At 48.0% G+C, this 20731-nt stretch overlaps 1 protein-coding gene across 1 annotated transcript in view; it reads left to right on the top strand.

The window, feature by feature from the left end:
- Positions 1 to 20210, top strand: part of GPR37 (G protein-coupled receptor 37) — a 78322-nt gene extending 58112 nt beyond the window's left edge. The window contains exon 2 of the mRNA XM_075342541.1: positions 18992 to 20210. Within this exon, the coding sequence (XP_075198656.1) occupies positions 18992 to 19810 (819 nt within the window). The 3' untranslated portion in view covers positions 19811 to 20210. The remainder of the gene's footprint in view (positions 1 to 18991) is intronic.
- The last annotated feature ends 521 nt before the right edge of the window (positions 20211 to 20731 follow it).

The following is a 20731-nucleotide window of genomic DNA, read 5'->3' as shown; positions in this document are numbered from 1 at the left end:
AAAGTCAGCTAGAGACGTCACTGGTAAGTCAGTGTATTAAATGAACACACACACACACTATACACTGTATACAGAGCTCCTGTGTATAATGTCAATGGTGAACACTGTATTACATATACACTATATACAGAGCTCTTGTGTATTATGGCACTGATGATAATATTAGTGTTAATAGCATTGTAGTTTTTTTTCATGATCATTATTGTAGTATTATATGTCCTTGTGTGGTAGTAATATGTTCTCTAGTCATGGTGTACTGATATTTGTCTCATGCGTGGTATTATTTGGTCATTATGTGGTGGGGTTATAGTGTCATGGTATTTCTCCCTTGTGTGTGGTTGTATTCGGTCACTATGTGGTCTGATTTTGGTGTGGCGGTGTTACTTTCTTGTATGTAGTTATATTCGGTCATTATGTGTTCTGGTCATAGAGTTGCGGTATTTCTCCCTTGTATGTGGTAATATTCGGTTACTATGTGCTCTAATTATGGTGTGGTAGTATTACTCTCTGGCATGTAGTTACTTTTGATCACTATGTGTTGGTAGTATGTTATCTGGTTATAGTGTTGCGGTATTTCTCCCTTGTATGTTATATTATTCGGTCACTTTGTTGTCTGGTCATGGTGTGGTGGTATTTCTCCCTTGTATGGGGCTGTATTTGGTCACTGTTTGGTGGTAATATGTGGTCTGGTCACGGTGTAGCGGTATTTCTCCCTTGTATGTGGTATTATTGTTTTTGGTATAATGGATTGTGTTGTGTCTGGAGGTCACTTTTTCTCTCTATAAGGCCTGAAACACACTTCCGTTAAAAACATGCACGTGCCGCGCGGTCCACGTGTGTTCTACGTGTGCTATCCGCGATAGCACACGTAGAACCGGTAATTTGCATACTCACGTGGTCCGCGCTGCTGTCCGTGGTGCTGATCTTCGGTCTCCAGGCCTGCCGTCTCCCCGCTGCTGCCGGCCGCAGTGAAGTGAATATTAAATGAGCATAATGAGTGGCGGTCGGCAGCAAGAGGCAGCAGCGGCAGAAACAGGAGGGCTGGAGAAGGTGAGTAAATGTTTTGTTTTTTTTCACTGACACGTGTGTTTTCTCCGTCGCGTGTCACACGGGACCGCATCCACACTACATCCGTGTGGTATGGGTGCGGGCCGTGTGACACCCGTGCTGCCGGAGAAAACACTGACATGTCAGCGTGTAGAAAAACGCACACACGTACAAACGCACACGGACACACGTTCCGTGTGGTTTTACGTGTGTGTGCCTGCTACAATAGGGTAGCATTGCTGAACGTGTCTCCGTGCAAAAAATGGCAAACACGTACCAGCGGCACGGATGTGTGTCGGAGGCCTAAGGAGGAGATTATTTCCAATATAAATTAAATACTTAAACATTTAACTCCTCCCTGCCCTGTGACTATTACACTACAGTAAATACGCACTTACAGAGGTTCTCCAGTGAAAACAGGTAATCACCTTCACTAAGGCAATGTGCACACACTGAGTATTCAGTGAGTTTTTTACCTCAGTATTTGAAGCCAAAACCAGGACCGGTAAAATCAAATAAAACGTGTAATAGAAACTCGAGCACCACTTCTGGATTTTTCACCCACTTCTGGTTTTGGCTACAAATACTGATATAAGATACTGACCAAATGCTGAAAGTGTGAACGTGGCCTAAAGATAAGTGATAACTTATTCATCAGTGGGGTCCGATTGCTGGGACCTGCACCGATCGTGCAACTTTCATCCCCCATTACACTGGAGCTTGTGTCCGTTTCGACCCCTGATCTATTCATTCCCTCAGTGGCTGCGAGCGCTGGGCTTGTTTTTATCTGGCTGCTGCACAAAGTTTTGAATGGAGCTGCGGTCACACATCCCACCCCACAGAGGATGAATGGAGCTGCGGTCACACATCGCACCCCACAGAGGATGAATGGAGCTGCGGTCACACATCCCACCCCACAGAGGATGAATGGAGCTGCGGTCACACACCTCACCCCATAGAGGATGAATGGAGCTGCGGTCACACACCCCACCCCATAGAGGATGAATGGAGCTGTGGTCACACATCCCACCCCACAGAGGATGAATGGAGCTGCGGTCACACACCCCATCTGCCGCTGCAGAAAGTTCCCCAATCTTCCGATCTGTGCGGTTTCACTGGTCTGGTTCCACCGATCAATAAGTTATCACCTACCTAACCTGTGGATTGGTGATAACTTGTTTTCACCAAAGACCCCATTACTGCAAACTACTGTAATTGTACATCCCAATTATGGTGCACAATATAGATGTGCAGAGGACGGCTGTGTATACAGTCAAAACAACACAATAATGGGGATAACGCTAATGGGTGTTTATATTTAGCTGTCGGGAGGGCCCCTGGAGTCAATACCCCTCGTGGGCTCCAGACACCCCAGTCCGACCCTGCCTGACAGGTTCCCTTTAAGAAGTGTACTATGTACTTTATGTGCTGTAGACACTCCTCTAAACTGATAGTAGCAGTTACACTTTATAAAAACCCAAACTCACCATCTCACACCATAGTAGCAGAATAATTCACAGTGCATGTCTTACCATGTTAATGTTTACGGTGTTAATTATCAGTATTAAGTAGGACAGGATGTGAGATGCCAGACAAAACATGGAGAGAGGAAAAGCACGTTCTTGTGCGTGTTTTGTCATTCACTTGTGCACTTTATAAGGTTATTTTAAAGGCTGACACTTTTACAGAAAAATATCTATTTTATTTATCGGAGAACAAAGTGTGACAGGTTGCATTATATTTTTATTGAAAAAGGCGTTGACCGGTCATAGACAATTTAATATGGCTCTCATTATAGGAATCAGCTGGTAGATTTAGGTGGAGCTCTCTACATCTTAGTGAAACTCAGTATTAGGAGGGAGTAAGGGAAACTATAGACAGCCAGACATGTCATTTGTGGCAGCACCTGAGTGGTAAATGTAATATCATTTTTCACATTCGCAGCCCACCAATGCAAGACTTGCTGCTGATAGTAGCCCTCCTCTCTAGCTTATTGATAGGTCATAAGCCTTATGGTAAAAATAGGACATATTCTCTTTATCTCAATTATTGCGTGACTGTTGCAGACAAAGCCTTCTCTTAACTTTAATTTGTTTAAAGGTAATCTGTTATCTATTAGCATGATGTAGGATCAGACTCTGATTCCAGCGATGTGTCACTTACTGGTCTGCTACAAATCTACCAGTTTTATGAATGCTGAGCTCTTTATAGCCCACATCAATGGGCAATAAAACTATTTGTGTACATCGGCAAAAAGCTGCTAATTAGTAGTGGAGGCAGGGATATATATACAGAGCAGAAAGACTACATGGCACAAGGCAACCTATCCTCTAGTGATAATCTCCTGCTGATAAAACACTGATTTTATTGAAACAACAATACACAGCCCAGTGACACATTGCTGGAATCAGGGTCTCTGCCCCTATATCATGCTGCTCTTAAGGCCCCTTTACACACTGAGACTTTCTAGCGATCCCACCAGCGATCCCAACCTGGCCGGGATCGCTATAAAGTCTCTGGTGAGTCGCTGGTGAGCTGTCAAACAGGCAAACCTGGAAAACCACGCAACAGTGATATGGACCTGCAGAACGACCTAGCTAGTCATTGGGGACGTTGTAAAGCAGCTTTTTGAAAGGGAAGTCGCTAACGAAGTCGCTGTAAAGGCCCCTTTACACACTGAGACTTTTTAGCGATCATGCTGATAACAGAGAATAGTAGAGAGGGGTGATAATGCCGCGCCAAAAATCTGATGAAATTCAGATTAACGTGTCTTTATTATTGGCATAGGTCTACGCGTTTCAGGAGCTCTGCTCCCTTCTTCAGGACCGACAAGCATAAAAGAAACATCAAATCTACAATTGTGACAACAGACATACATTAAATAGCCGCATTGACGTCACAAGGACCATCCCACTTGGAAAAAAACGGGCGGGAAACAACGAAGCAATGCAGTACAATCATGATATCATGGATACATTTATAAAACTAAAAATAAAGATATAAAGACATATACATACAAAAAAATCACATGAAATAAATGACATTTGTTCAAAAAATGTGTATTTATTGTGATGCGTGTGAGCAAAAATATTTCAAAGAATGTGAATTATATATAAGATAGTGTGTGTGTAGGGACCAGAACCCACATATACTTGTAATTCATGTGTGAAGCCCCGCAGGTGTTGTATCGGTGCATACCTTCAGGGACTCCACGTAGCTGGTGCTGGTCACAGGTAGGGAATCTTCAGTTTTGATCGTGACGCCACTCTCAGATTTGCGGTCAGAGGGGACCGCCACTGCAGATTAGGAGGCACCTGGGGCTGATGGTGGGTGCAGTCGGGTGTGGTAGCCTCCTGAGAGTGAGGCAAGCCCCAGAGCCCTTTGTAAAGCTGTAGTACCACAAGTCGCAGAATGACCACACACAGGCAGAGTGTCTTTCAGGGTTTTTACTCACTTCAGGTGGCAGGGTGAGTAACCCGGGCGTAGCTGGGATGAACCAGGTGGGAACCAGGTATCCTTCCGGCTGACTGTATGAGGGTGACTACAAACTCGCCTTCCTTAGCCCTTGGTGGTTTGGGGTGACCCCGACTTTGAGTCCCTATGGGGGTCACCCAGGGAAGATGCTCCAAGCCTCTCTCCCCTTCTTGTTTTGCCGTGTGCTTGTTCCCCGGGCCAGGCCACTCCAGCCTCTTGCCTCCTGTGACCTATGGGCCCTACTTGCGGTTACGTGGCTGCGGCTTTTGGTTGTTGTGGTGTGGGCTGTAAGAGCCCCACACCGGCAGGTTTAGCAGGGAAAGGTAAATCTATCCTCGCTTCGGGATCTGCCGCCCGGTTGGGCCTGGTGCTCTCTAGAAGTCTCCTTACTTCCCACTCCGTGCACTCTCTAGCTGAAGCTGGCTTTCAGGCAGCACTCCTAGTTGACCGTTCTCCCCCGTCTGTAGTCACTGCGCGGGCGCTGTTAGACAGCATCAGCCCCACAGGTCTGCTCCTCACCGAGCCCTCTGGAGTTCTCTGCTCTAACTGACTCACTGCTCCTCCTCTCCTGTTCTTGCCTACGCCACCTAGCAACCAGACTCTCCACCACACCCCTTGAGAGGAGATGGAGGCTTTTAACCCCCTGCCACTATTCTAGTGGAGGTATAGGTTTTGCCCCCTCCTGGGATCCCCAGGGGTCCTCTCATGGGTACATGTGTGAGACCTGATCACTATGCGCCTGTGTTCCACACCCCTGTCAGCCATCTGGATTACCTGTATTGTACTGTCCCCAGCATGGGTGCAGTACTCAGTGGTGCCTGACCAGGTCAGGGGCGCCACATTCCCCCTTAGTTATCACCAGCACGTCCTCGGGCTGCAAGACAACATTTTAAAATGCATAAAACATTAAAACATGTAAAACATTTAAAAGCACCAGGTATTAGACATCACCACCCTCCACCCACAAGTCCGTTAACCCACCCAAAACCCTCTCAGGAGGCAGGTCACCGGTCCTTTTGGTAACCAGATCTGGGCCATCTACTTCCCCAGACCTTTCCTCCAATCTTCCTCTCCCGTTGGCCGCGGCTTCAGCCACTTCTGGCAGGATGTAGAGGCGGCTTTCATGGGCTGGTGGTTTCAGGGTATACCTGGCCTGGTGGATCCGCGCCGTCAGCCTCTTCTGGCTGGATGCAGAGGCGGCCTCCACAGTTGGTGCTGACCAGGTACCCTCTTTGTGGTGGTGAGCCAAGGCCCCATAAACAGGCGTGCTCTCTGGTCGCAGGTGAGCCAAGGCCCTTTTCTACGGACGGGCCCCCCTGGTTGCAGACGAGCCAAGCCCCTAAACAGGCTGGCCCTGGTGGTGGTGCCACTGGTGTAACTATTTACACTGCGAGAGTTTGTGGCTATAGCAAGTTCATAGCCTTAAGGTTTATGGTTTTCTCACAATAGTTTTTGTGGGCGCATTTCTTTAACGTTGCAAACAAAACTTTTCAAAACTGGTCAAAACAGTAACTTCTTACTTTACTTTACTTTTTACTCCTCTTTTTCACTAGGGCGAGGGCACGTTGGGCACTGGCACCTGTGACTTTCCTGCTCTTTGTCTCTGTCTTCATCTGTGGTTGCCTCATCTATAGGTTCTGTGTCTTTCCTTTCTTGGTCTGCATCTGATTCCTTTTCTGTATCTGTTTCTTTATCTCTGTCTTGTCTTTCTTGTCTTTCTTGTCTTTCTTGTCTTTCTTGTCTTTCTTGTCTTTCTTGTCTTTCTTGTCTTTCTTGTTGCAGGGGATGGCTATAAGGTTTGTTGGGACATAGCGTTACGCCCAGAGCATACAATCCTCTTTCACCTTGATGCAGGGTGAACTGAACGGAATCTCCCATCTTTAGATTTCTGCAAGGGTGTCCTCTTGGCAGATGAGCGTTCACATCTCTGCGGTTTACAAATATCCCTTCTTTTATTCCTGGTGCTACAATGAATCCATAGCCGCTTTTCAGATTAAAGTCTTCCACTACGCCATAACACAGGGGTCCTCTAGCCTGGGCTTTGGACTCTCTCAACAAACGCTTCTCCTTTAGGTCTCTGGCGGTGACTGCTCTCTGTTCAGGAGACTGTGGTGCTGGAGCAAACTGTGTTCTTCTGCGCCGTGTCTTGCGGGCTGGATCCATGCCTGTGGGCTCCCAGGTGAAGCTCTTAGGCAGCTCTTCTTCTGCAGAGGGGGTCAGGTCCTCCTCGTCCCAGCGGGAGTATGGCAGCATTTCCGGCTCTGAATACACATCTGCTGCTGGTGGCACTGGAGTCGGAGTCAACCCTTCTGCTTCCTGGCCTCCTCTCCCCCTTAGTTCTTCCTGGCACTCCAGCTGTGGCAGTGCCGGGGATGGCTGCTCTTCGGCCGGCCCAGGTGAGGGACTCCTTGGTGTAGCTGCTGCAGGAGTTAGCAGGAGACTCTTTGGGGTATGCGGAGGGGGTATGTACTGGCTCACCAACCATTGTGGAAATTTGGCCTCCAGGTCAGCCCTCATCTGCCAATATGCAGGGTCTTCACCCACCGTGGGCTGCCTATCAGGAACCTCTGTGGACCGGGGAGCGGTGTCTGCTCTGGCCTTACAGGCCGGGGTAAATGCTGAGGTAGCCTTTTCTTGGCGGGCCGCGCCTGGCATGGCGGCGGCCTGGTCTTGGCGGGCCGCGCCCTGTATGGCGGCGGCCTGGTCTTGGCGGGCCGCGCCCGGGATGGCGGCGGCCTGGATCAGTGTCGCTGTTGCAGGAGGCTCTGTGCAGGCTGGGCTGGACGTCGCTGCAGCAGTCTGGGCTTGGCGGGCCGCGCCCTGTATGGCGGCGGCCTGGTCTTGGCGGGCCGCGCCCAGGATGGCGGCGGCCTGGTCCTGGCGGGCCGGGCAGGGCATCGCTGCAGGGACTGGGTCTTGGTGGGCCGAGCAGGGCATCGCTGCAGCCGCTGGGGCTTGGAGGGCCGCACCTGGCGTGGCTGCGGCCTGCTTCAGCGTCGCCGCACCGGACGCCTCTTCAGGGACCGCGGACGTGGCAGCAGGGGTCGGGGCACTTGCGCGGGCCGGGGCATCATTCGACTCACCCGTTGTTGGTAGCACTGGGGTCTGCGTCGTCGCCGTCCCACCTGACACCCGGCGCGCAGCTCTCCCTTCATAGGCCCGAACCGCCGCGGTCATCTCCTGCAGTTCCATCCGTTCCTCCCGAATCTGCTCCACGACCCGGGTCTCCAGCCGGTTGCAAAACTGGGCCAGCTCTCGGTACCACCAGGCAGCGGAGCCTGGTTCTGGGTTCCTGCGGTCAGACGCCATTTCTTCTGCGCCGTCTTCTGCACGGTCTCCCAGCAGTGGACTCTTCGCTGCCTCCTGTAACAAGCTGTCCAGCTTCTGCTCTGCCTCTTTCAGCAGCTCCTCTCCCAGCAGCAGACTTGTGGCTTCCTTTCCTTCCCGCCGTCTCTCGACGCTTCCACTCTCATAGCTGGCAAGGTCAGAACTCTGCAGGGGATCTCTGGGTAGCCACACCTCTTCGTGGGCGGTAACTTCTCCCAGCGCGGGCTGCTGTTGTTTTTCAGCGCGCTTTTCATGGTGGCAATATGGCGGCGCTTCCAATTTTCCAAGCGGACCGCCCAGGCACATGGTCACCTGTCTGGACAGGTCTAGTCCTTATCCTGTTCGTGACGCCAGATGTGAAGCCCCGCAGGTGTTGTATCGGTGCATACCTTCAGGGACTCCACGTAGCTGGTGCTGGTCACAGGTAGGGAATCTTCAGTTTTGATCGTGACGCCACTCTCAGATTTGCGGTCAGAGGGGACCGCCACTGCAGATTAGGAGGCACCTGGGGCTGATGGTGGGTGCAGTCGGGTGTGGTAGCCTCCTGAGAGTGAGGCAAGCCCCAGAGCCCTTTGTAAAGCTGTAGTACCACAAGTCGCAGAATGACCACACACAGGCAGAGTGTCTTTCAGGGTTTTTACTCACTTCAGGTGGCAGGGTGAGTAACCCGGGCGTAGCTGGGATGAACCAGGTGGGAACCAGGTATCCTTCCGGCTGACTGTATGAGGGTGACTACAAACTCGCCTTCCTTAGCCCTTGGTGGTTTGGGGTGACCCCGACTTTGAGTCCCTATGGGGGTCACCCAGGGAAGATGCTCCAAGCCTCTCTCCCCTTCTTGTTTTGCCGTGTGCTTGTTCCCCGGGCCAGGCCACTCCAGCCTCTTGCCTCCTGTGACCTATGGGCCCTACTTGCGGTTACGTGGCTGCGGCTTTTGGTTGTTGTGGTGTGGGCTGTAAGAGCCCCACACCGGCAGGTTTAGCAGGGAAAGGTAAATCTATCCTCGCTTCGGGATCTGCCGCCCGGTTGGGCCTGGTGCTCTCTAGAAGTCTCCTTACTTCCCACTCCGTGCACTCTCTAGCTGAAGCTGGCTTTCAGGCAGCACTCCTAGTTGACCGTTCTCCCCCGTCTGTAGTCACTGCGCGGGCGCTGTTAGACAGCATCAGCCCCACAGGTCTGCTCCTCACCGAGCCCTCTGGAGTTCTCTGCTCTAACTGACTCACTGCTCCTCCTCTCCTGTTCTTGCCTACGCCACCTAGCAACCAGACTCTCCACCACACCCCTTGAGAGGAGATGGAGGCTTTTAACCCCCTGCCACTATTCTAGTGGAGGTATAGGCTTTGCCCCCTCCTGGGATCCCCAGGGGTCCTCTCATGGGTACATGTGTGAGACCTGATCACTATGCGCCTGTGTTCCACACCCCTGTCAGCCATCTGGATTACCTGTATTGTACTGTCCCCAGCATGGGTGCAGTACTCAGTGGTGCCTGACCAGGTCAGGGGCGCCACACATGTGGCACGTAAAAGATATGCAAGATAGAGAAGATCCAGTGCAGCCACCAAGGCATGTGTTCTTTTTCCATAAGGAAGAAACATAACCGAGAAGAACAGCTATGGAGCAGGGGGTGGAGCGACCTATAATAGAATGTAAAAAGATAGGGCAGATATATGTGGATATATCTCACTAGAAAGAAACAGGAATGAGGATAGTGGGGAAAGTATGTGAAACCGCTACAGATCCTCATCACTGACAGCGGTTCACCAAAGTTCAATAGCGTGGGAAAAAACTCCACCGCGCCTGCGCCGAGGATATGTATCAGGGGCAAGCAGGTTAAAGGAGTTCATAAGCGTGGGAAAAAAAACAAGGCGCAAGTCTGCTGCCCGACAATAGAGATATAGTGTGTGTCAACAACTAAAGACTCATAAAACAAATGTGAAACATAAAAATAAAAGTGGAGGTGAAGACTACATTCTATTATAGGTCGCTCCACCCCCTGCTCCATAGCTGTTCTTCTCGGTTATGTTTCTTCCTTATGGAAAAAGAACACATGCCTTGGTGGCTGCACTGGATCTTCTCTATCTTGCATATCTTTTACGTGCCACATGAATTACAAGTATATGTGGGTTCTGGTCCCTATACACATACTATCTTATATATAATTCACATTCTTTGAAATATTTTTGCTCACACGCATCACAATAAATACACATTTTTTTTTTAACAAATTTCATTTATTTCATGTGATTTTTTTGTATGTATATGTCTTTATATCTTTATTTTTAGTTTTATAAATGTATCCATGATATCATGATTGTACTGCATTGCTTCGTTGTTTCCCGCCCGTTTTTTTCCAAGTGGGATGGTCCTTGTGACGTCAATGCGGCTATTTAATGTATGTCTGTTGTCACAATTGTAGATTTGATGTTTCTTTTATGCTTGTCGGTCCTGAAGAAGGGAGCAGAGCTCCTGAAACGCGTAGACCTATGCCAATAATAAAGACACGTTAATCTGAATTTCATCAGTGATTTTTGGCGCGGCATTATCACCCCTCTCTACTATTCTCTGTTATCTGCCTTCGGGGGGCTGCAGCCTTGATCACATTTTTATATGCGAGTAAAGGAGTTGTGACTTGCACAACTTCATCTGGTGAGTAGTACTCCCCCCCCCTCACCCCACATTATTAGGGTAATACCCTATCTGCGCTTCTTTTTCCACAGCTCTATAGTAGCGATCATGCTGCACAGCGGGAAACAAAGGACCAAAGAATGGTCCTGAGAGATGTGTAGTGATCAGTGACCTCACAGCAGGGGCCAGGTCGCTGATGTGTTTCACACACCGCAATGTCGCTGGGGAGGTCGCTATTACGTCACAAAACCGGTGACGTTACAGCGATGTCGTTTGCGATGTTGCAGTGTGTAAAGGGGCCTTTAGACTACATGCAAAGACTTGCTGACAGATTCCCTTTAAAGGGATGCTTTAATTTTTTTTCAGCTGTCCAAACCTCAGACAGCATGAATCTGATACTGCCTGCATGATTGCAGCTGGGAAAATTGTTCTCTGAAAGGCTGTGGAGTTTCAGTGTATACATGCATTGAAAAAGACGGATGGGGAATACGTGTCTCTGCCGCTAAGTCTGAGACCAATCACCAGCCGGCTTTGTCATGACTTTCAATGACTGCTGATTGCCTGCAGCGCTCATGTGACATAATGCCACACAAGCATCGGGAGACCCTTGAGCCACATCAGTGTAGGAAGAGACTATAAACTTTTGTTATTTTACTCTAGGGACACGGCATTTAATAAGGGGTTGTCCAAGTAGTGGATAACCCCTTTAATTTCTTTTAGTAGTCATACAGTGAGGCAACTGTTATTTGGCAGTAGTAGTTTTGATAAAATCACTATTTAATCAGCAGTAAATTATCATTACAGGACTACTTGGTGTGCTGCCAGGTAGTCCAGCATATTCATGAGCTCTGTATAACTGCTAGATTTGCAGTGAAAAAACATTGATTTCATCAAAATGACAGCAAGCAGCTCAGTAAGTGACATATCGCTGGAATCAGGGTCTCTGTCTCTACATTATGCTGCTTTCAGATGGTGCAGAAGAAACCTGGTGACAGATTCCCTTTAAGCGCCTGTGGTCATAATACTATTATCACGAATAGTTTTAACTTTGTCATAGCCTCACTTACATGGTGCAGATAATTACAATAGTATGCTATGGTATGCTCATCGTTGATGGACAAAATCTGTGTGGATCTGGTACAAAATCTACAATAACAAGTATGATTTGCTGATTTGGTGCGAATTTTACCCTATGCATGCAAAGAGTAAAATCCACCCAAAAAATTGATATGCTGTGAAAAGTTCCACCATGCAGGTTATGTTCTGGAAATTCATGAATGAGTTTCATTTAACATTTGATAAGCTTTAATAGATTTTTCAACATTTCCTGATATTCCAATATGTACTTGAAATTGATTGTCCTCTTTCAGAAAAGTTTTTCTTTTAAGGTAAACTTGTCATGTCCAATAATGGTATTAACCCGCAGATACAGTGTTATCCTGCAGGTTATTAGCGTATGAAAATACCAGGCCTCAGTACTGAAAGTACAACACTGGCAAAAATGAACTCTTTTTCTACCAGGAGCCGCTAGCTTTCAGTCATACAACCACACCCGGAAAAATTACAGTTACTATTGACAGCGGTGGCAGTAAGTACATCCCAATACTGACTGATAGCCCAGTCTTCACTGATGCACTAATGAGCCAGCTGCCAATCATTGGTGGGGCGTGTTTACTGACGCAACTCTCAGTGCTATGAGCAGTGACAATAACTGGGCGGTAGCACCTTCACTACGCTATTAACCTCAAGATTAATCTCATATTTGCAGGTTAATAGCATTTTCAGACCTGACAGGTTGCCTATAAGGTCTATTTTGTTAGTGACAAAAAAACAAGCAAAGTATACCTTACTTACTGTTACGAGGGGCTGTCTGATAACCTAAAGGAGTATCAGACAGTCAGGGTCCACCGTGCAAAGACTCTGCTGCAGACTATGGCAGAGTGCAATACCTCTGTTAACTCACAGAAGGATATAATAAGTAAGTAAAGCAATTCCTCCCTTACTTGGAGGGTGTGTGGAATGATCTCTGTTAATAATCACAGAGACAAAGGCAATGTGTGCGAAATGGCACCTACCTAGGTCCGCTCTTCTAGTGGTGCAAAAGAGACGAACAGTAGCGTAAGCCGCACAAAGCTCCTACCTGCGTTCGCTCCACTAGTGTGCGAGGACACGAACCACTAGATATGGCACCTGCCTAGGTCCGCTCTTCTAGTGGTGCAAAAGAGACGAACAGCAGCGTAAGCCGCACAAAGCTCCTACCTCTGTTCGCTCCCCTAGTGTGCAAGGATACGAACAACTGCCAGACGCAGTATAAGGAACGTTACCCTAGCGGCAACGTCCACCTACGAGTCGAATCACAAGGCCCAGCCAGACCATGTGCCTCAGGCACCTGCCTATGTCCGTTCCCCTAAGAGGTAAGGATACGGACAGCAGCCGAAGCTGTAAGGTATAAGAACGCTACCCTGCCGGTAGCGCTCACCTAGCATAGACAGAGGAATGCCTAGAGGAACGCGCACAGAGCGTCTACTCTTATGCATGAACCAAGAGGACTGAGCGCCATGCGGCGTGTGTCAGGGTCTTATATAGACTCTGTGCCTCATCCAAGATGGAGGACACCAGAGCCAATCCGCTGCCAGAACGACAGGAGTGACGTCATGCTGGCCTATCACCGAGCAAGGCGTCACAAGCACATGACCAGCGACTAATCGGCATAGAAGGTGTCAGAGACATGTGACCTCGTGTCAGCGATGATGTCACCCGCACATGTGCAATGGCTCCAAGATAGGACTTAGTCTCCGGCGATCGCACATGTGCAGTAGCAAGAAATCTGGACTTAGTCTCCAGCGCTCGCACATGTGCAGTAGCAAGAAATCTGGACATAGTCTCCAGTGCTCGCAGCAACCGTAACAGTACCTCCCCCTCAAGGGCCCCCCTCCCGGCGACGCAGGTAATCGGCAACTAAGTCGGGAGCATGGACAGCCTCCTCAGGCTCCCAAGAGCGATGTTCCGGGCCGTAGCCCTCCCAATCTATCAAGAAGAACCTGCGCCCTCTAACCATCTTAGAACCAACTATGGCTCGTACCTCATAGCTAGAGTGAGAGGAATCAGAAGCAGGAGAGTGCACTTCACGAGCGTGAGGTAAAATTGCCGGCTTTAGCAGTGAAACATGGAATTTGTCATGGATCCTAAGATGGACGGGTAACTTCAATTGGTAGACTACAGGATTTACCTGTCGAAGAACCTCATAAGGACCCAGGAAGCGAGGAGCTAATTTGACAGAGCTCACTCTAAGTTTCACGTTTTTTGCAGAGAGCCACACAAAGTCCCCTGGAGAAAAGACAGGAGCCGGGCGACGAAACCGATCGGACACCGTCTTCATACGGTCCTTAGCTGCTTGGATTGACTCTTGAGTCCGATCCCAAACCTCTCTGGCATTAGTTGCCCAGTCGGCCACAAGAGGAGGAGGTGCAGCAGCGGGAAACGGTACCGGTACCCTAGGGTGTTGCCCATTATTGAGTACGAACGGTGTCTGCCCAGTGGCCTCAGCCAGCGAATTGTTAAGGGCAAATTCTGCCCAGGGTAGGAGGGAGGACCAGTTATCGTGGTTCTCAGCAACAAAGTGTCGAAGGTATATAATCATGGATTGATTGGTACGCTCAACCAAACCATTGGTCTCCGGATGGTATGCCGAAGATAGATTCAACTCAATTTGCAGAAGGCTACAAAGATCTCGCCAGAAACGGGAAGCAAATTGCGGGCCTCTATCACAAATGATACGATCTGGCATCCCGTGAAGCCTAAAGACATGCTTGAGGAATAGTTTGGCTAGTACCCTGGAAGATGGGATTCTCGATAACGGTACGAGATGAACCATCCGGGAGAAATGGTCCGTAATGACCCACACAAATCTATGTCCCTGTGAACATGGAAGATCACCCACAAAGTCCATGCCTACCACCTCCCATGGTCTATCTGGCACTGGTAAAGGATGCAAGAGCCCAGCCGGTCTCTGCCGTAATGGACGGTTGCGAGCACACGAGTAGCAGGAACCGACATATCTCTTGACGTGGCTTGCTAAGTGTGGCCACCAATACCACCTCTCCAGTAACTCTCGTGTCCGCCTAATACCAAAATGCCCACCCACCTTTTAGGTGTGGGCCCATGACAGTATATCATTCTGTCGATCAGGCGGAACAAAGGTCTTGCCCGGTGGGATTTGGTCTAACGTCACAGGGGAGAGAGTATGAAAAACCCTGGAGGGAAGGATAAGACGAGGTTCATCAATCTCTTCCTGGGTAGAAAGCATAGAGCGAGACAGGGCGTCTGCCTTGTTATTCTTACTCCCAGACAGATAGTTGATGGAGAAGTGAAAGCAGGAGAAAAACAAGGACCAGCGGGCTTGGCGAGGATTCAGACGCTGAGCGGTTTGTAAGTACGTCAGATTCTTATGGTCTGTATAGACCTGGAAAGGATGTTTCGCTCCTTCCAGCAAGTGACGCCACTCCTCCAAGGCTAATCTCAAGGCGAGCAGTTCCCTATCCCCAATGGTATAGTTTCTCTCTGCCGGTGAAAAGGTTTTAGCAAAGAAGAAACACGGCCTTTTTCTACCTGCACCGTTCTTTTGATACAAGACCGCACCAGCACCCACTGAAGAGGCATCAACCTCTAAGAGGAAGGGCTTACTCTCATCGGGTCTTTGAAGAACGTGAGCAGTTGAAAAGTGTCTTTTTACTGCCTCAAAAGCCTGAGATGTCTCAGTAGACCAGGCTTTGGGATTAGCACCTTTCTTAGTCAAGGCCACCAAAGGGGCCACCAAAGTAGAAAAATGGGGTATGAACTGCCTGTAATAATTTATGAATCCTAAGAAGCGTTGCACCGCCTTCAAGGAATGAGGTTCGGACCATTGCAGGACAGCAGAGAGCTTCGGAGGATCCATAGCCAGGCCCTCTTGTGAGATAATGTAACACAAAAAAGGCAATGAGGACTGCTCGAATACACATTTCTCGAGTTTAGCAAACAATGAGTGCTCCCTTAAACGGGAAAGGACACGAACGACATCCTGACGATGAGTCTCCAGATCAGGAGAAAAAATCAGGATGTCATCCAGATACACCACTACTGAGGATAACAGTAAATCCCTGAACACATCGTTTACGAAGTCCTGAAATACTGCGGGTGCATTACATAACCCAAAAGGCATGACGAGGTATTCATAGTGACCGTCTCGGGTGTTAAAAGCGGTCTTCCATTCGTCACCCTTTCGAATTCGTACCAAGTTATACGCACCCCGCAGATCCAACTTCGTAAAAACTTGAGCTCCTCTCAGTCTGTCAAAGAGCTCCGAAATTAAAGGTAATGGGTATTTGTTCTTTATTGTGATTGCGTTGAGACCCCTGTAATCTATGCAGGGACGCAAATCACCCTCTTTCTTCCGAACAAAGAAAAACCCAGCTCCCGCGGGAGAGACAGACTTACGAATGAACCCCTTCTCTAAACTCTCTCTTATATAGGTCGACATGGCCTCCGACTCAGGTATCGACAGGGGTAAACCCTGCCTTTAGGTGGAACCGAACCTGGGATAAGGTCTATGGCACAGTCATACGGCCTATGGGGTGGAAGAACCTCAGCACCCTGTTTGGAGAACACGTCAGCGAAATCCAGATAGGGTGTAGGTATGGGAGAGAGATCAGTAGATGCAACTGCAATGACCTTAGGTGGTAACGGAAGACATCGGTACTGACATTTCGAACCCCAACTAATAATGCTGTCAGACTCCCAGTCAATGTTAGGAGCATGAGTCCGAAGCCATGGAAGACCCAGAAGGACGTCGTCTATACCCTCAGGCAAAACAAGAAAAGAAATCTCCTCTATGTGACCCTGAGACAGGGAAAGGCGCAAGGGAACTGTCCTCAATGTAATGGAGTCAGACAACATAGTTCCATTAACAACACGGACAGGAATAGGCGCCTCTAACATGATAGAGGGAATATTGTGTCCCTTTACAAATCCTGAGGACACAAAAGTCCCGTCAGCTCCAGAATCCACAAAAGCCATAATAGGCCATGTATTCTCAGATAACGAGAGCTGACCTGGGATACAACACTTAGAGGGTGCAGAAGACGTCTCTAGTAACCCCCCTCTAATGGTTACTAGGCCAGGGAGTTTCCCTGACGACTAGGACACTTGTTGGCATAGTGCCCAGCCTGACGACATACGTAACATATAGGAGGACCAGACTTGCGTAGTCTGGAGGACGTATGACCTAACTCCATAGGAGTGGGAGATGTTTCAGATGCTGAGGAAGATAGTAGTGGACCCTCAACAACTGGAATAGCCCGATGCTTAGGGCGTGAGGAAGAGACCTCGAGTCTATGTTCCTTATGGCGTACATCGATCCTCGTTGCTACTGTGATCAAGTCCTCCAGAGAAGCAGGGACCTCACGAGTAGCAAGAGCATCCTTGACATAGCCTGCCAACCCTCTCCAGAAGATAGGAATCAACACCTTCTCTGGCCAATCTAGTTCTGCCACCAGAGTTCTAAAAGCAATGGCATAAGAACTAGTGGATAACGAACCCTGAGATAGATCTAACAGTCTCAGGGCCGCATCATGGGTAACCTGCGGACCCATGAATACCGCCTTAAGAGCATCAAGAAAGTCTTGATGTCTCAGAGTAACCACATCAGAGCGCTCCCATAGGGGAGTCGCCCATTCTAAGGCTTTGTCCTGAAGTAAGGAGATGATAAAGCCTACTCTGGACCTCTCCGTAGAGAAGCGAGAAGAGTTGACCTCTAGGTGTATCTGACACAGACTAATGAAACCACGACATGATCTGGCATCGCCAAAATATCTGTTTGGCAGAGCAAGTCGAGGAGCATGTGCAGATGTCACCATGGTCTGAGGTTTATCCTCTATACTCTTGAGCCGTGACTCAAGTACTTGCATGTAACGGTGTACCTGCTGATATTCTGCCATAACTGCCAGACCCTTGGCTCAGTCCTAATGTTACGGGGGGCTGTCTGATAATAACCTAAAGGAGTATCAGACAGTCAGGGTCCACCGTGCAAAGACTCTGCTGCAGACTATGGCAGAGTGCAATACCTCTGTTAACTCACAGAAGGATATAATAAGTAAGTAAAGCAATTCCTCCCTTACTTGGAGGGTGTGTGGAGTGATCTCTGTTAATAATCACAGAGACAAAGGCAATGTGTGCGAAATGGCACCTACCTAGGTCCGCTCTTCTAGTGGTGCAAAAGAGACGAACAGCAGCGTAAGCCGCACAAAGCTCCTACCTGCGTTCGCTCCACTAGTGTGCGAGGACACGAACCACTAGATATGGCACCTGCCTAGGTCCGCTCTTCTAGTGGTGCAAAAGAGACGAACAGCAGCGTAAGCCGCACAAAGCTCCTACCTCTGTTCGCTCCCCTAGTGTGTGAGGATACGAACAACTGCCAGACGCAGTATAAGGAACGTTACCCTAGCGGCAACGTCCACCTACGAGTCGAATCACAAGGCCCAGCCAGACCATGTGCCTCAGGCACCTGCCTATGTCCACTCCCCTAAGAGGTAAGGATACGGACAGCAGCCGAAGCTGTAAGGTATAAGAACGCTACCCTGCCGGTAGCGCTCACCTAGCATAGACAGAGGAATGCCTAGAGGAACGCGCACAGAGCGTCTACTCTTATGCATGAACCAAGAGGACTGAGCGCCATGCGGCGTGTGTCAGGGTCTTATATAGACTCTGTGCCTCATCCAAGATGGAGGACACCAGAGCCAATCCAATGCCAGAACGACAGGAGTGACGTCATGCTGGCCTATCACCGAGCAAGGCGTCACAAGCACATGACCAGCGACCAATCGGCATAGAAGGTGTCAGAGACATGTGACCTCGTGTCAGCGATGATGTCACCCGAACATGTGCAATGGCTCCAAGATAGGACTTAGTCTCCGGCGCTCGCACATGTGCAGTAGCAAGAAATCTGGACTTAGTCTCCAGCGCTCGCACATGTGCAGTAGCAAGAAATATGGACATAGTCTCCAGTGCTCGCAGCAACCGTAACACTTACCCTGCCCAGACCTAGTGCGGAATCTCCATCTCTGCTCCTGGCATTTTTTATTTGTAGTGCTGACATTACGTAAACAGCACTGCAGTCAACTGAGAATTGCACTAGCAGCTCGGAGCCGCTGAGTTCACAGATTGTCTGTTATAATAGTTACCAGGAACTGTGGTGGAGAGTCAATGATGGATCTGGGGAGGGCAAACGAAGAACAAGTTTGTTTTTTTACTTTTTTACTAGTAACTGAGCTTATAGGAAAAATGTTTCTGAAAGGGGCAACTACTTTAATTGTATTACTATGAATGTCCAAAATATACACAATCAAGCATACATATTGATAGAACTGTGGGTGTCCTTTTTTTTCCTTATACTAACATATGATGATTTTGTTTTTCTTATTTAAATCTAAGATGTTCTTTATTTACAGTGGGCGTAAGTTGACATTTATCTTTCCTTGTTTTTCAGGTGGCCTCGCTTGGAGTTACTACATTTACATTGTGCGCCCTATGCATTGACCGATTCCGTGCCGCCACTAACGTACAGATGTACTATGAGATGATTGAAAACTGCACATCCACAACTGCAAAGCTGGCTGTAATATGGGTGGGTGCGCTCCTCTTAGCATTGCCTGAAGTTGTCCTACGGCAGTTAACGAAGGATGAGTCAGCGCTGAATGTCAACACTTTCAGTGAGCGTTGTGTCGTCAAGATTTCTACAGATCTTCCTGATACCATCTATGTTTTAGCCCTTACTTATGACGGCGCTAGACTCTGGTGGTACTTTGGCTGTTATTTTTGTTTGCCCACTCTTTTCACAATTACGTGTTCTTTGGTGACCGCAAGAAAAATCAGAAGAGCTGAGAAAGCCTGTACGAGAGGCAACAAACGTCAGATTCAACTTGAAAGCCAAATGAATTGTACCGTAGTCGCCCTAACAATTTTGTATGGTTTTTGTATAATCCCTGAAAATATCTGTAACATTGTAACAGCCTATATGTCCACCGGCGTCTCCAGGCAGACCTTGGATCTTCTTCATCTGATCAGTCAGTTTCTTTTGTTTTTTAAATCATGTGTTACCCCTGTCCTTCTGTTTTGCCTTTGCAAGCCGTTTAGCCGAGCTTTCATGGAATGCTGTTGTTGCTGTTGTGATGAATGCATTCAGAAGTCCTCAACTGCAACCAGCGATGATAATGACAATGAATATACCACAGAGCTAGAACTTTCCCCTTTCAGTACTATACGTCGTGAAATGTCCACATTTGCTTCAGTCGGAACTCACTGCTGAACAGAAAGTCAGTTTTCACTTTACATGTAAATAATCTGTGATATACATTTTAAATGATTTTTAGTTCATGATTTTTTAATGAAATATCCAACTTGTGTATGAACAATTTTGGTATTTTCTGTATATTTATTATGTTATAGGTCTCCTAACAGGGTATGTTTAAAAAAAAAAAAAAAAACACCTATTAACAGTCACGTTTCTGCACCTTAATTAGATTGTTGTCAGCCTTTTTGATAATCGCAATTGGTAACTTTTTAAAATGTTCCATATATATATATAAAACTAGGTAAAATGATTATACTCCAAGGTGGTTTGCACTGAAATGAAATATTGTAATGTTTTGTTTACTTTAACATTTCCAAATTAGCTGTTAAATAAATTTTATTTTGTTTTTATGAAATATACTTGTAAGGGTTTTTGTATCTATATACTTACAGACACAAGCCTCTCTATATGGTAAACACTAATAGTGCTAGAAAGTTTGAGAATCCTTCAGAATTTTCTATATTTCTTCTTAACCCCTTTACGACACGGGCAGTAATATTACGTCCTAGCGGTCATAGTGTTACTGCCGCGATCAGCACACATCTCTGCTGATTTTCACAGCGGAGATGTGTGCCTGCTAGGCACGAGCACAATCGTTATCTGCCCATGCTGTTTAACCCCTTAAATGGCGCTATCAATATGTGACAGCACCATTATAATGGCATCGTTGGTAAACATTTACTTACAACCCGATACCGGAAGTCACGTGACGTGATCACGTGACTTCCGGTGGTTGTCATGGTAGCACAGGGTCATGTGATGACTCCTGTAGCTCACATGAATTACTTTCGGTTTCACTCGGCCCGGAGCTGAGTGAGGCAGACAATGAGCATATCTGCTGTTTATAGCTGTATAGCTGTGATCAGCAGATATGGC

The sequence above is a fragment of the Anomaloglossus baeobatrachus genome, chromosome 4 (assembly GCF_048569485.1).
Source record: "Anomaloglossus baeobatrachus isolate aAnoBae1 chromosome 4, aAnoBae1.hap1, whole genome shotgun sequence".
NCBI classification, from domain to species: domain Eukaryota; kingdom Metazoa; phylum Chordata; class Amphibia; order Anura; family Aromobatidae; genus Anomaloglossus; species Anomaloglossus baeobatrachus.
Note: the sequence above shows the minus strand (reverse complement) of the source record. Positions and strands in the feature narration are given on the sequence as shown.